Source organism: Ambystoma mexicanum, chromosome 3q, assembly GCF_040938575.1.
Source record: "Ambystoma mexicanum isolate Mex_15411 chromosome 3q, UKY_AmexF1_1, whole genome shotgun sequence".
In the NCBI taxonomy this organism is placed as follows: domain Eukaryota; kingdom Metazoa; phylum Chordata; class Amphibia; order Caudata; family Ambystomatidae; genus Ambystoma; species Ambystoma mexicanum.
This window is the reverse complement of record NC_090926.1, coordinates 25381397-25396084: the sequence shown is the minus strand read 5'-3', so window position 1 is coordinate 25396084 and position 14688 is coordinate 25381397. Positions and strand designations below refer to the sequence as shown.

The 14688-nt window shown below is 44.3% G+C and overlaps 2 protein-coding genes across 3 annotated transcripts in view; one reads left to right on the top strand and one right to left on the bottom strand.

Annotated features, from left to right (window-relative positions):
- Positions 1–3773, bottom strand: part of DDX17 (DEAD-box helicase 17) — a 29034-nt gene extending 25261 nt beyond the window's left edge. Inside the window, exon 1 of one of the 2 annotated variants that reach the window (XM_069652970.1) lies at positions 3423–3773. In XM_069652970.1, coding sequence (XP_069509071.1) covers positions 3423–3472 — 50 coding nt within the window. In that variant the 5' untranslated portion in view covers positions 3473–3773. The remainder of the gene's footprint in view (positions 1–3422) is intronic. The other variant, XM_069652971.1, reaches the window with a different exon arrangement.
- Positions 3774–3886: 113 nt separating this feature from the next.
- Positions 3887–14688, top strand: part of LOC138582041 (putative nuclease HARBI1) — a 243138-nt gene continuing 232336 nt past the window's right edge. The window contains exons 1-2 of the mRNA XM_069652972.1: positions 3887–3952; positions 6791–7514. Of these exons, the coding sequence (XP_069509073.1) occupies positions 6806–7514 (709 nt within the window). The 5' untranslated portion in view covers positions 3887–3952; positions 6791–6805. The remainder of the gene's footprint in view (positions 3953–6790; positions 7515–14688) is intronic.

Genomic DNA, 14688 nt, shown 5'->3' with positions numbered 1-14688 from the left:
GCCCTTGTCCATCAGAGAGCCGTGTGCAGGCCAATGGCTGCACGCACACCACGACCAGACACGTATCTAGGACATGCGCACCCATCGCCCTGACGACATCATAACATCCTTGACTAAGTTCTCGACAGGAGCCCAAGCTTTCTTTCTCACGCCAGGAACGCATCCAATGGAAAAAGCACAGTCAAAGAGCTGGCCTGGTCCCTCTTGCCTGTGGGACACCACCGGAGCACAATCATTACTTGCCGCCCGTCTGGGGACGGCCCGATTTCTTCCTTCTCCAATGGAGCATGCACTCAGACTCCTCGGTCGTTCACTCTGCCCCTCTCCGAACCAAGGCTGGCGCTCAGCCACCACTTGTCTAGTGCAGGCCCCTCTGGATAAACAGCATGCTGGTGCTGCACAAGACAGCTCCCCCCCAGCTAGTACGCTAGGCGCTCCTCTTTCCTGCTGCACGGGCTATCTTAATGCTGGATTCCTTAAGAACTTCTCCTTTGGGTGTTCCGACCTTGCTGGGGGCAGTGTTCACCAGTTGCTGCACCCCCATCAGTAGCCCCTCACCTGCCATTTGAAACCTCATTGCCAGTGATGATGGAAGATTACTGGTAAGAAAAGTACCATCTTGCTTTAATGTCCATCGGTCTGCTAAACACCCTGGTTCCAAGGTACACGTGCGGGACGACACCCATACAGGCAGCTACACACCAATTGCCCCAACAAGAACATTCCGAAACCGAGCACACCCAACATTCTTGGCCCTCCTCCTATCCCCACCTTTGAGGCCAAGAACCTTGGTGTCACCTTTGAGTCCACTGTCCTCCTCCGCCCACATCGCTGATGTATCAAAAAAGTCAAACTGCCTACTGCACCTCCTCAGAGGTACTCTTCCTTTCCTCTCATTCCCCCAGAAGCTCACTGTCTCCCAAGCCCTGGTTCTCTCCAAGTTGGACTATTGCAACAGCCTCTTTCTTAATCTACCTACCTCTACTCTCCGCCCTTTGCAACTTATCCAGAACAGGACTGCGAGACTTGTCCTTGGCCTCAAGCCCTGGGATCGTATCTCTCCAGCTCTGAAATTTCTCCATTGGCTCCCTGTGGATGCATGGATTCAATTTAAAACCCTCTGCATTGTCCACAAGGCTTTCTGGGGCCTGGGTCCAACATACTTCAGCTATCCCTCCGCAAATAACTCCCATCTCGAGCACTCCGCTCCTCTACCTCAAACTCCCCCAGGGTCAGTTGTTTCTCAAAGAAACGAGCTGGGGGTAGATCTCGGCCTTCGGCTGGGGCTTCCCTCTGGAACAGCCTCTCTGCCACTCTAAAATGTGAGGAGAACCATCTCCGGTTCTGGAAGCACCTAAAGACCTTCCTCTTTGCTTCTGCCTTTGCCCCCCCTCTCCCCTGCTGATTCTACTCTCCCTCAGCACCATGCACCTGGCCACCCTCTTTCCTCCGGGCCCAGGTACCGGCTCCTCTTCCCACCCGCACTGCCTCTAGGCCACCCATTGTACTGGGGTCTGTATCTGTACCCATGCAGCCCTCACCCTTTGTTTTGTTCTTCCTGCACTAGACCTACCCAGCCTGCTGTCAGCACTGCCACTTGCTGGCTGCACGCCCTCCGTTTGTTGCCTTTTTTATTTATTAATATTTATGGATTTTTCCCCCTCCTTGCTCCGCACTCTCCTTTTGTTCCCCCTTGCATGCACTTCTCCCTCCCCCCCTCTACCACGCACTTGCGCGTTCTCAGTGTCACTGGGCCTAGTAAAATTGTTGTTTGTTTCTCCTGTTCCCCTTCCCTTGCCGCGCTCTGAAACACTTGTTGTGTCAATATCAATTCTACACATGGAACCTATGATGTCACCACTACCCCGATACACATTACTACAGTAACATAATCAGCAGGAACGTCCCTGGGACATCTCTTACGGGGGGATCAATATAAATTTTCTCCAGTAGTCCCAAATTTCCCCACACTGCAAAACTCAATTACAATTTGTAAAGGATCCTAGCACATAGATCGACGCCCCTCTTCATGACCAGTTAGCCAGTCCATCGGGACCCTGGGCCCCGAGTGATTTTATCTTTTAGCGTGGCAAATATATACATCAATAATCCATTCCTCTTCATTAATGTGAATACCATACTTCCCCCCATTACACGTGTTCAGCTCAAGGCAAAACTGATAATTACCATGCTGCCTGATAATACGATACATGTTCAGTAAACGGGAAGTATACACAGAACAGTACATCTGTGCAGCCAATTCTTAAATGCATTAAGAAGCCTCTGTTCTGCTCTCTCCCACATTGTTCAAAAACGTGCCCACCAACGATCAACCTTAAGCTATGGCACATCTTTCTACAATAGCAATGCATAACTATACGAGCCTCTAGCCTTCTGATTAGAACAATGATTTCCCCATAACATATAGCAGTGCCGTAGCAGGTAGTTGATAAACGCCACATCCATACTTGTATTCTGGATCGCATCTGCAATCATCAGATCCTCACTTAGCCCGGTATTAAACTAAACAATATGCCTTTCAGTGCAACATATTCGGTTTCCGGAATTTTGTTGAGCATGCATTAATAAGTTTAAAGAAAGGAAAGGAATATAACGCAGCGGCCGTGAAAATAACCGTCTAAAGAACGGATGCATAAAAAAAAAGGAAAATACGTTTTAGGAAAAATGCAAAGTGAGTGAAACTTGAGCCCGTAACTTACATCTCTGCAAGCTTTTCCAGTCCGTGACGTGCCTGCGCGTCTTTGAAAGACGAACACTGAGAAGAGGCCTCTTAAATTCTCGGCCAATCAACGCACAAAGCCTTAAGCCGGGCCACACCCCAGCTACAAAGTAGGAAGGCGGGCCTTAATACTAGTCTACCCAGACGGCTGCATCGATTACATGGCAAAAAAACGCCAAGAGGCCATTTTGGAAATGTTTTAAGTTATATGCGGCGACTGCGAAAATAAAAATCAATTTACTTGAAAGGGATTCTGTATTAAATACGACAATCTGGGTTTAGGAAGTTTTAACAACTAAATGGCAATATGCGATCATTTGCGGTAATAATCGGTGAAAGAGCAGATTGGGAGTGAAGGAAGGCCGCTTCTAGAGTATGCTTGCCGTGAATATAGAACCGGCGTACAAATAGAGAAGCACATACTGGGAATAGATAAGCACATACGGGGTGACTATTTAACCACAGCGCAGTAATTAACTGCGATCAACAAAAAAAAATGCGAAAACGAAATTAGATGATGGAAAGGGAAGAGGATAGATTAGTTTTATATTTTGTTCTTTTGGTCTACATGTAACTTGTTCTCTCCAGCACCCGGATGCCTCTGGGTGTGTGCTACTCTATACAAGTGTAATAAATAATAGGCCTGGACGCGCTACTCGAAGCGCAGCCCTTCGATCCTTACCCTCCACGATCACGTCCTCCTCGATCCCGGTCTCCGAAGCTTCCCCTCATGCTGGCGACGGCCCAATCAGTGTAACCGAAATCGCGTTCTAACACAAAAATTGCAGGAGGGCAGCTTCGGGATGTTGTCAGATAGGACGCTCGCTTCTATCGGCTAGATGACAGCTAGACTTCCGTCGAAATCTCACTGGTAAGACCCTAGTAATAATCGCCTTTGAAGAGCTCCTATCCACAGCTGTTTCGACCACTGCGTTGCCCTACAAAATGGCTGGCTTGGCGTGTCTTTTTCCCACAAGAAACCTCGCTACGCTATCTTCGTTAGGTGAGGCGGTACCGGTTTCAGACGTAACGTGATAGATTGTAAGATACCGCCCACTTCAATATTCTCTACGCCCAGCTGCGCTACTTCATCAGCGCGTATCCGTGCTAAAGTATTCTGTTAACGCAAATGTCGTAGAGCTGAAAAGTAAACAGTTTTTAAGGGAGAGGCGGTGCTTAATCTTGCTACGCAATGGGCGTAAATTGTTCAAAGTAGGTGAATGGTTTGCTAAAATGGCGTCCTGCAATCTTGGTTTCTTTAAAAAACGCATAGAGGCTGTCCATAACTTGATGCCAGCAGAGTGCAGACGTTGTTCTATTCTTTTGCTTTTACAGAGCTTTTTATGTGAGCCGTTTTTGGGGATTGGTGGCTTCACTGGTACGCTTCTTGTGTCTGTTGTTACAAAATGGCCGTCTTCTCACGCTATTTTTGAACAGCTTGCTAATGAGTTTTTTTAATGAGTCTCCCTACGCTACTCTACGGTCCGCTGGCTTTAACCGCGCTTTTCCAAATCCTACGCGAATACCTATTGCTTTGGGAAGGTCTCAGCAAAAAGTCACTCTTGTTATGGTTGCCATGGTGTGGCTCAGGTAAGCCTGCGTATAAATAGAGTGCCGACATATTTTAAAAAGATGTTATCCGATTACAAGAGTGCAGCATTAGACGGCATAGTGTCATACGGAAATACAAAACCAGTCACATGTAAGCACTACTTGTGAGCATGTGCCATTATTTCATATTGGTACCAGGCGGGGGTGTGGGCTTGGCCTCCTGGCCAATGAGGAGGTTCAGAACGGGGGCTTTACCACAAGTTCAAGCCCTAGCTGCCAGCATCCTCAGAGCTGGAGGCAGTCATCCCCCTGTCCGTTAATGAGGTAAGTGCCAGTGACGTCGCCAGGAATCAAATTTAGGAGGGGCACAGAGGGGGCCAAAGACAAAAGTAGGGGAGGCCGCCTATGAAAAGTAATGTTTGACGTCACAAGCACATTTGCAGTGCAGCTTTTGTGCACACCAACTACCCACACCCCACTGCACCTCCCCTCCTATCAGAATGCAGGCACGAAACCATTCAGTGACTAATGGCCCATCATTAACAGTTTTGTGTGCTACATTCTGATGGGAGAGGCTGCAAGCTGCTCTGCACACTATGGAAGTTGCTGTGCAGAAGCTGGGCAGGAACACCTGAGAAGTGGCTTGTGCTCATGTTCATACCTATGCCAGAATGCATACGAAGATCACTGCTAGATTTGAGACAAACGGAGAGTATTTTCTGTGTGATGTGCAGACATTTGCTTTAGTGAGTGTCACAAATAACACCACAAACGGAGAACAGGGTCACTGCTCGCCTTGGGTGGCGGTCCAGGAATTCAGAGGGGGGGCCTGGGCCCCCCAGACCACTCCCTATTGACGCAACTGGTAAATGCTAAACCGTGACCTCATCCACGCTTTCCCATTTTCCACACATTTTGCCCCCTGCCATCTCTGCCCCATATACCTTCTGCTTGTCCCGAGCCAGCCCTGGGAACAGTACTGTTTGCAGCGTGTCCTGACGCGATGGAAAGGAAGAAGGGACTACCATAGTGCCTTCTCCCTAATCCATGGTGGCCATCTTTTTTATTAAAAAATGGCATACATGTCCTTTCTCAACTTAAAAAAACACTATTTATATCCTGGTACAACGTGCCAGGATACTAATAGCAATGTTACTCTTGCAAGGGGGTCGTTACCGTGCCTGGAAATACCCCAGGCTTTCTGTAAAGTGCTTGCTTTGCTCGGGCTTCTACCTGTTATGGCGTATTGCCTGGCCTGGTAATGCCGCCCCCCCCCGTGCTCTGATAATATTGCTTAAATAAGAACTTCCAAAACGTGTTAAATGGATTACTAAAGCCTCCCTGCTGAGTTTACCAATTCCATGTGTGACACCTGGAGCCAGTCCTGCTTTTTGCTTCCATTTGCATGCTGGAACTTGTAGTTTCCTTTTTCCCATTGCAAAGGTGGGCCTACAAGTCCCAGCATGCGGTGCATTTAAAAAAAAAAAAAAGGGTTGGCTCAAAGATTCTGCATGGAACTCGGAAACTTGGCAGCTATGCTAAAGATTCCACCATTAAAGATGAATACCTTGGCAAGGAAAGCAAATCAGTAACATAGTCCTAAGAAAAGACAGTTACTTAATGTGAGCCATTATTGACCAGTATATAGCCATAGCTCTCAACTATATATACATATAAAGTGAATGGGTGCATAGGGGACTTGGTGGGTGAGCAGCAGATTGCAAGGCGGGTGACACCCACCAAAAGCGTGTGAGTTGAGAGCTATGTATAGCCGTGCCTTAAAATAGTATCCAGGCATACCAATATGCCGGATGAGAATAGGGCATCACAAGCATGCAGAAGAGTACTTCAGTGTGCTATAAGAGGAGGGGGAAAATGCCATAAGAAGAGTTCCAACAGACTTCAACTGTTGGTGTGTTCGAAAGCACCAGTAATTACTAATGGGTAAATAAAAATCACAATGAAACACCTTCTCTTAACAAAATTCAAGTGTGCCGCATCAGTGTAACAAAGAAAGTGGGTGTCAACAATCTTGCGTAAGAAGGCACAGAGAGGACAAAAGTATGTTTTATGAGAAAGTAGCTGGGTTTCCTTTGGGTCTGGACAACGGGCAAGCTTTGTCTTAAGTGGATGTGCGTGTATTGTAAGAAAAAGCCAAGAAGACATTGTAAACAGGTGCAAAGATACTGCCAGTGAATTTTATGGTGGTATCAAGATATTTGCAGGTGGTAAGGGGCAAAAGGGAGACTTATTTTGCATTAGTAAATCCTTAATGGTGCCTTAAGGTGCACAATGTAGCATTCCTGTTGCACATGGATTCCAATTGGGAGCCTACAAGTATTCTAGAAAATCATGCTTTTTATTTGTGCGGTCATCTCTAGCTAGCGAAAGGTACATTTTTTTTTCCAGCATGTACTTCCAAATAGACATTGGGTACATTGAATATATTTAACTCTATTCATCATATTTGGGAACATAATTTCTATTTTGTCTTTCCAGTTCTCATATCTGACCATGGCAGCATTTTTTATTTTGGCCATCAGGAGACGTAGGCTGGCTGAATTGGAGCATGATTTGGCTATTGAGCGAAGACGGAGAAGGGGTGAACGGGTCTTTCGAAACCGGATCACCATTTTCAATATGACAGAGGGGGACATAGTGAAGCGTTATCACCTCAGCAGCAAGATCATCTTGGATCTGTTAAATGAGCTGAAGCCTGATTTGGAACCTGCCACCTCTAGAACACATGCCGTGCCAGCCCACGTGAAACTGCTCTGCTCTTTGCATTTTTTAGCTTCTGGGTCATACCAGAGCACAGTGGCGGCAGCTGGGGGCATTTCACAACCCACCTTTTGCAGAGTTCTGAAGCAAGTACTAAGTGCGATTGTGAAAAGGGCAGGGAATGTGATTTATTTCCCGAAAACAAAGATGGAGATGAGCAACATGAAGGAAGATTTTTACAACTTGGCAGGCTTCCCCAATGTCATTGGTGTGGTAGACTGTACCCACATTGCCATTGCTCCCCCCAGCGAGTCAGAACACATTTTCAGAAACAGCAAAATGTTCCACTCCATTAACATACAACTTATCTGTGATGCAAACAACCTAATCACCAACGCTGTAGTGAAGTACCCAGGTTCCACACAAGATGCATTTATATTTGAACATAGCTCTGTTTGTTTAAAGCTGAAGGACAACGTGTTTGGTGATGGGTGGCTCTTGGGTAAGTAGCGAGTTTACCAATTCCTTTTTAGATGCAGAATGTGTTTCTGTTTAGCCCTAAACGTATTCTTGATGTTCATTAGTCCATCTCTTTTGTTATGCATTCATTTCGATTCTGCCTCACTTATTGTTAAGATCGGGGGTGTTTTTCACTAAGGCAGATGGATCATGATAGACAAAACAATATTCAAGTTGACTGTGAACATGTTCCCAGATTAGAATGATGGGTTATCTTGATTTGTCAATTCTTTACTTGTTCAAAACCTGCTCTCCTCACATCCTTACTTGGATCTGCCATGCCTCATTTGCATCCCTTTTCTGTCGAAGCGTTATGGCAAATTAAGGTAAAGACGAGAGTCTTGGATATAGTTGCTATTTTTCGTTCCGTTTTTTTTTCTTCATTTTCAGCAACATAAAAGTTAATAATAGAACAAGCATCAACAACACGTAACTTCATAAAACACATCTCCATTGTGCTTTGATTGACCTATTTACACTTAAAAAAGGGGAGGGAGTTGAGCAGCGCCTAACTAAAACTTTAACCCATATAATTAATTAAAGACACTCCACATTCTATTTCGTCACTGATCTTCCCTTTTTTGCTTGAAAAGAAACTACCTTGCAGAAATAGTCATAAGACTATGTAATCAAACCTCAACAGTAGGTTTGTTATCACTCTGCAATGTTTTAAAATATGCTTCTTGGTCCATAGAAGCTCCCTATAGACCCATTTGGATTTTTCACTTGATACATTTATAGACGTAGCAAGTAGTCGCAGCACACATACAGTCGTACGCTGGAAAGAAAGACCTAGCACTAAATAAATGCAAAGAATAATATCCAAAAAAACTAGGATCTTTTGGCAGGACGAGATCATGCGTAGCATTGTCCCTATTTGCCTTTTACCGAACCAACTTATGTTAGTGGGACATAGTTTGCATACCCACATCTTTCATGGGGACCAGTGTAATTCATTGTTTAGTGATGTGTGTAGCGTGAATCCAGATCTATTTTAAATTGACTAGCCCCAGTAGATATCAGCACCCACTATCCATTAGTGTTTGTCCCAGATCGGACTACCAAGCATCTTTACCGCGTTGATAAATTATTCCTGATGCAGGCGGTATGAGAAGTTTATAAATCCCAGAAGCTGACATCTGTGTAATTTTAGATAACGGTATTAGCGTTGGAGGACTATGGATGCAATGGTGTAAACAAAGTTTCAAATGGGTTGCATAGTTGCTGATATCACTGAGCTTCATGAGCATGCAGCTTATATGTGAACATTAAGAATAGAAGTCTAACAAATGTATTACCATTATATACTTCGCCTGACTTCCATATTCCTGCTTATTGCCATGATGGCCAGAAAGCATATGATTGTTAAAAGTCAACGCAGGGTTTTTCCAGATTTTGTGTCTTCTCAAGGAAGATATTTTTCACCTCTATGTTGATTGCTAACCTTATATTCCTTTATTACATGTGTCACTGTTGGAGTGGTTGCAACCTATAATTTCCTATCCATATGTTATATATTAACCAACGGAAATGTATAAATAGCATTCCTTTGAGCGAGGACCCAATTGGCACTTGTCTCCTTATCCGTCTCAAGCCAGTAATGCAACGTGCGCGAGGTGTATATTGTATGATACTGTTTTTATTTTAGGGTATCCAAATCCTCCCATTTGTACTGAACCTTGAAGAACAACTAACGGTATCTTCCTTTTAGTCCTTCTCCCCATAGCAAAATTGCCAAATGCTTAATTTATTTCCAATAAGCGTTTACCAGGAAATGAGTGGAAGCATACTAATAACTTGGGGAGTAATTGTTTTGATTTTCATCCAAGTGTCAAGTTCCGTTTTTTTAAATTCCTACACAATGTAATTATCTGTTCAAGCCTTATCTGAATATTATTAGTCCGAAGCTGATTATCATCCCTTTTGATTTGGATACCCAGATATTGAAAACCCTTGTTGGACCATGGTACTCCAAATGAACCCCTATGGCATGAGGTCTTACTATGGAAGATTCTAGGGCTGGGTGTCCTGTTAGAATTTGTTCGGGAGTTTACAAAATGAACCTAGAAAAGTGGTTGATGTTTTGCTGTTGTTTATAAATAATTGTATAAAAAGATCTATAAATTCCACAGTCTTGAACAATGAGTTTAACTGTTACAATTTATAGAATTTCTATAAGTCTTCCGAATTATAGACCGAATTCTCTTTTGGCTACATCAGGGAAAATATTTTGCGACATATTTATCAATGAAATTAGATGATTGGTCGAAAGAGCTGAAGGTATTAAATTTTAAGCAAATTGAGTTTCGTAACAGTTTGGGAACTCCAATATTTATGTGTATTGATTTTAAATGTGAACAACTATATGTACAATAATAACATTCCTCTGGGCCTGTTCAAGATTGGCATGTTATTACATGAAAGTACAACTAATCATGTAAGATTCAACCCACAATGCTATTTTATTGATAACATGTGTACAGAAAGAGGTGTGCGGCAAGGGTGCATTCTTGCTCTTTCTATCATTATTTGGCTGATTTGAAAAATGTATTTGAAAGAACAGACATCCACCTTTTTAAAACATTTTTGTTTTATTGTGTTGATTTACAGCAAACCTTACACAAAACAAACATACTTACATATTCACATCAATTGATCCAATATCATTGTTACAAAATTATACAAAAATGAACAATTTAATCGAATAATCAGGACCCAAGTGGATAGAGTCTTTAAAAAAATTGACAAAGGCATCCACCTAATACACGTGTCCCAATAATAATAAAATATAATGCACCCCGTCAGGGAATGAGACCAAGCAATAGTTTTGCAAGGATAACAAAGTTTGTATAATATAGAAAATGCCAGCAAAGAACTCTGCTGCCCGAGAGCGCCCTAACAAAAATTACACGGGCAGCACATTATAAAAGACAATTGCATCATCAATGACGATTTTGGGCTGCTGTAGATGCAAGGTTGCTGGTTGGCGGACAACATATGGATGCGCCTGCTCCATAGGGGGTCCCAGGCGCCATTGGTCATTGCTCCCCCTCTCGATTTTGTAGCATGTGGGTCAGCTGGGCTCATCGTTGCAGTGAAGGTCATTTCAAGCGGGTGTTACATTTCTAACTCTCTAAGCATAACACAGGAACTGAGCAATGGCGAATACCTGGACATCACATGCAAGGGGTCCTTTGTAGAGAGGGATAATATATTGGCATGCCGACCTCCACATTCAGGGCTTCATTGATGCCGCATCCCCAGCACCCAGTGTCTCTCCTGGGGGGCTTAATCTACTGCCTATCTTCCTGGTGCCTCATGATGCGAACAGGCGTGTGTTGTTATTTTTAAGAATATATTGCTACCCAGGATTAAGCCTAGGGTAGGTGTTCTGGAATGGTGAAGGTGAGGGGGTTAGATGCTCATCATAAAAGGAATTGAGAGGTCGGGATTGGTGAGCTCTGGCCTGGCAGGGTGGAGGGTGAGGGGGCATGGCAGTTTAGTGGAGATGGATGGGCATTCATGCTGTGCTCTGTCCCACGCTCTTTGCAGAGCGTGTTCTGTGAAAGAATGATACTAGAGATTTGCAACATTGAGAGGACAGGGAGCGGATGAGCTGCCGTGGGAACAAGGTTTGTGTGGAACCGGCCTGATGTGCTAAGGACTTGGCTCCTTTTTGCGAGAGGCCGAAGATGTTAGCCCCACAGAGCGGTGGTGTTTGGGCCTAGTAAAAAATGGCATCAGGGCCTAATGCAAAATGGAGTCTCCATGCCAGGACACGGGCGATGTTAATCGTCTACTTCTATATATTATGAGGTTCTTACACGTGCAGGGGAGGAGGGGCATCCCCCCCCCCCCTTAGCCTCAATTGAGTCTATATACCTTGGTCGTGCCTAGAGGCTTGGGGGTAAGACTACTTGCTTCCCAACATTCCCCCCCTTTCATTACTCCTACAGTGACAAATACCCTCCCCCAGTATTTCTACATTTGATGCCCTGCGTTCTGCCTCCTACCATGCCGGGCTGCTATGCAAATGGTTTAATATAAGGTTGGAACCCTTACCTGATGGACTGTTGATACAACAAGAAGATTATGGGGAGCCTTCCTAATTCTACCCCTGGCCCTGATAAATGGAGACGGGGGAAGGGGTAGAACCGGGGAACCTCTCCAGGGGAAGAAAACCTGTGAACTAAGGGTGAAAGATGAGCAGGGATGAAGATTGCAAAGATCGGTCTGCTCGCTCTTCCGAGTGATGTGTGACAAGTAGTCTGGGATAGTTCTGTATTCAGTATCCAAATATGAAAGAAAGGGAGAAATGGTGTTTTAGATAAGAAATGCTACGAAGGACAATTGAGTATGAGAACAACAAGCAGGCAGGGGAACCTTAGAAGTGGTTTGCTTAACACCCACTCGTAGAATATGATGCACGAGTTGCGTTATGGTAGCTATGCAGAATGATGCACGTGTTGCTTTCTCGTAGGTAGGCAAGTGATGCATGTGTTCCGTTATTGTTGGTACACCGACTTATGCACGTGTTGTGTTGTAGTAGATAGCCAGACTGTAGACTGATGCACGTGTTGCATGATGGGTGAAAAGGCAGAAGCACGTGAGTATAATTGGTGGAACTGTGCCCAATAGAGAGTATAAGGAAGCAGAGACCGGTATTATTATATGTAAATGCTTCTTTGCACAAATTCCAGGTATTGGTTGAATTCCCTCAATTAGTATGAATAGAATGATAGAATATTCTCTGAAAAAGTCTCGGAGAGATATACCAGGAAGTTTCAGTCAATGTTGAATGGACTGTCCCGGAAGGCAACAGTCCTTTGTTAAGTTGCCTTCAATTGGAGGGCAACGTGGCGCTCAGTAATGGAAAAGTCGAGAGTGAATAGTATTCACACAGCGACGCATATTAAAGGAGTTCATACGGAGAAGGCCGAGTTGCCTGAAGGGCAAATGGATCGTCGCAGGTTGCATACACAAAGCAGCGTTCGAGTTGGAAAAGTGTTGTGTGAATGATTCCTCACAACATTAATGAATACTGCCAAAACGAAACAGAGCAGTATCTTTGTATAGCTCTGGGGGGAAAAAGAGCAGTAAGGATAAAGGCGAAGGGAGAAAACGCAGCAGGAAGAAAGTTAGGTAGCAAGAGCACTTACATATGCAGGGCGTCCAGGAGATAGAACAGCAGCTCCTGGCAGTAGTAATTTTAAATTAACGCCGCAAGCCTTGGGTAGGAAGTGCTTTTAAAGAAGGAAACTCTGGTGGCCATTTTGGGAACAAGAAGACCGGTGAAGGAGGATTAAAGTAATAGGCTGATAAGGATTCCATGTTGGAGAGGTTTCTGAATGTACTTATTGGCTTAGTTTGCACCTTTTCCATAGGGAATAGCGAGGCATGACACATCCATGCTATGCACACACTCCTCAAGCTCTCCTCACGTTGTGCATACTCTTCACGGGTACAGGTCATATATCTACATCCCCCCCATGTAAGTCCACCCACACCTCTTTGTAGTTCTTCATTTTTGCGCCAAGTTCGTGCACTGCTACTATCACGTGTGATAATGTCCCATTTTCAGCGTTTGCAGAAGGTATGAACATGCAACATGATCTCCCGATCTTTTTGAAAACCCTGCCCTCGTTTGCTGTGAATAGGTCGAGGACATACCGGTTCTGCATCGTCATTAGCCAGAGTGCTCTTAATTCCACCTTGATAACGTTGAATCCTTCTTCAGTGTCATTCGCCAACTGGATCAGCTCCTACCGAACAATTTGCAGCCATGCTCTTGCTTGGATGCTGGGCACGAGGGATGCAAAAAATGTCTGTGCTGAATTAAACATTTTGTATTCATCTGGAATCAGTATGAGGAGTGAAGGTGAGCACCCAAACACATAATTCCACAATAGACAAAAATAATAACACGTCCTGTCAGGGAATGAGACCAAGAGATAAGTTGCAAGGATAACAAACTTTATATCAAATAAAGTGTGTAAGCAAAGAAATCTGCTGCCCGAGAGCGCTCTGCCAAAAGTTAAATGGGCAGCACATTAAAAAGGCACCAAGCGTCATGAGTGACACACAGCGGCATAGTGGGTTGGCTGGAGACCTATCCTAAACCCAACTCCATATGGGATGCCTGGGCCCCATTGGTTGCTGCTTCTCTGTCAATCATGGTGCACGTGGTCAACTGAGCTCATCTGTGCAGTGAAGGTTAACTCAAAATCTAACCTACTCCTAACTGTCTGTCTAAGCAGGAACTGATAAGAGAATGGCAGACCTAAAATCATTGCTTGAAGGGGCTATTTCGAAACGATGGGCTAATATATATGGACATTCCGACCTCTACATTCAGAACTTTATTGGTACGGGGGTCCTGCTCCTAAGTGTCTCCCCTTGGGGGTTTGATCTATGTTAGGCAGAAACCTGTGCAGTTCCCTCTAGGACCACTGAAAAAGTTTTAAGACTACAGGTGTTTGCCAGTAAACCCACTTGGTAGCAGTCTGTACCACACAGATTCACTTGGTAGCTGTGGCTGAGCAGTCAGGCTTCCCTCAAGAAGAGTTAGGCAGTATACAGAGTATTCACAATAGGTCAAAAGAACACAGTAGAACAAGTAAACACTGACCAGAGCTTGGTGTAAAAGAGATATAATTATTTATTTAAAACCACATCTAGTAAAACACACAGGGACTAATGTTTAGCAGTTCAAAAACACGGTCACTAAAAGATATACACTCCCTTAAAAGAATATTAGACAATTCTTAAGTAAAGCCCCACTTATTTTCAGACAGCGGTGAGCGCTTAACACAGATGGCACTCTAATAATTCGTTTAAAAAAGGGAGAGAAAAGCAGGGTATAAATTGAAACAGATCCCAACACTTTCACAAGAACACAACAAAAGAGGAAGGCAAAGTAAAACTCTGAAGAGAGTTCAGAAGGCCGGATCCACTTTAAGAGGATCAGAACGAAATGTGTCCAAGGTCACACGGTTGAAGCGCACAAAAAGTCTTGAAAAGGTTCAGAAAGAGTTGGACCAAAGAAAGGGACCAGTTAAATGGTCAAGGCGGCCAGCCCAGAAGGTTAAGGGATTATTATTACCTTGTAGCAATCTTTAGAAAGGAAGGCATGGTGGACACGGTACCTTAAAGTGGTG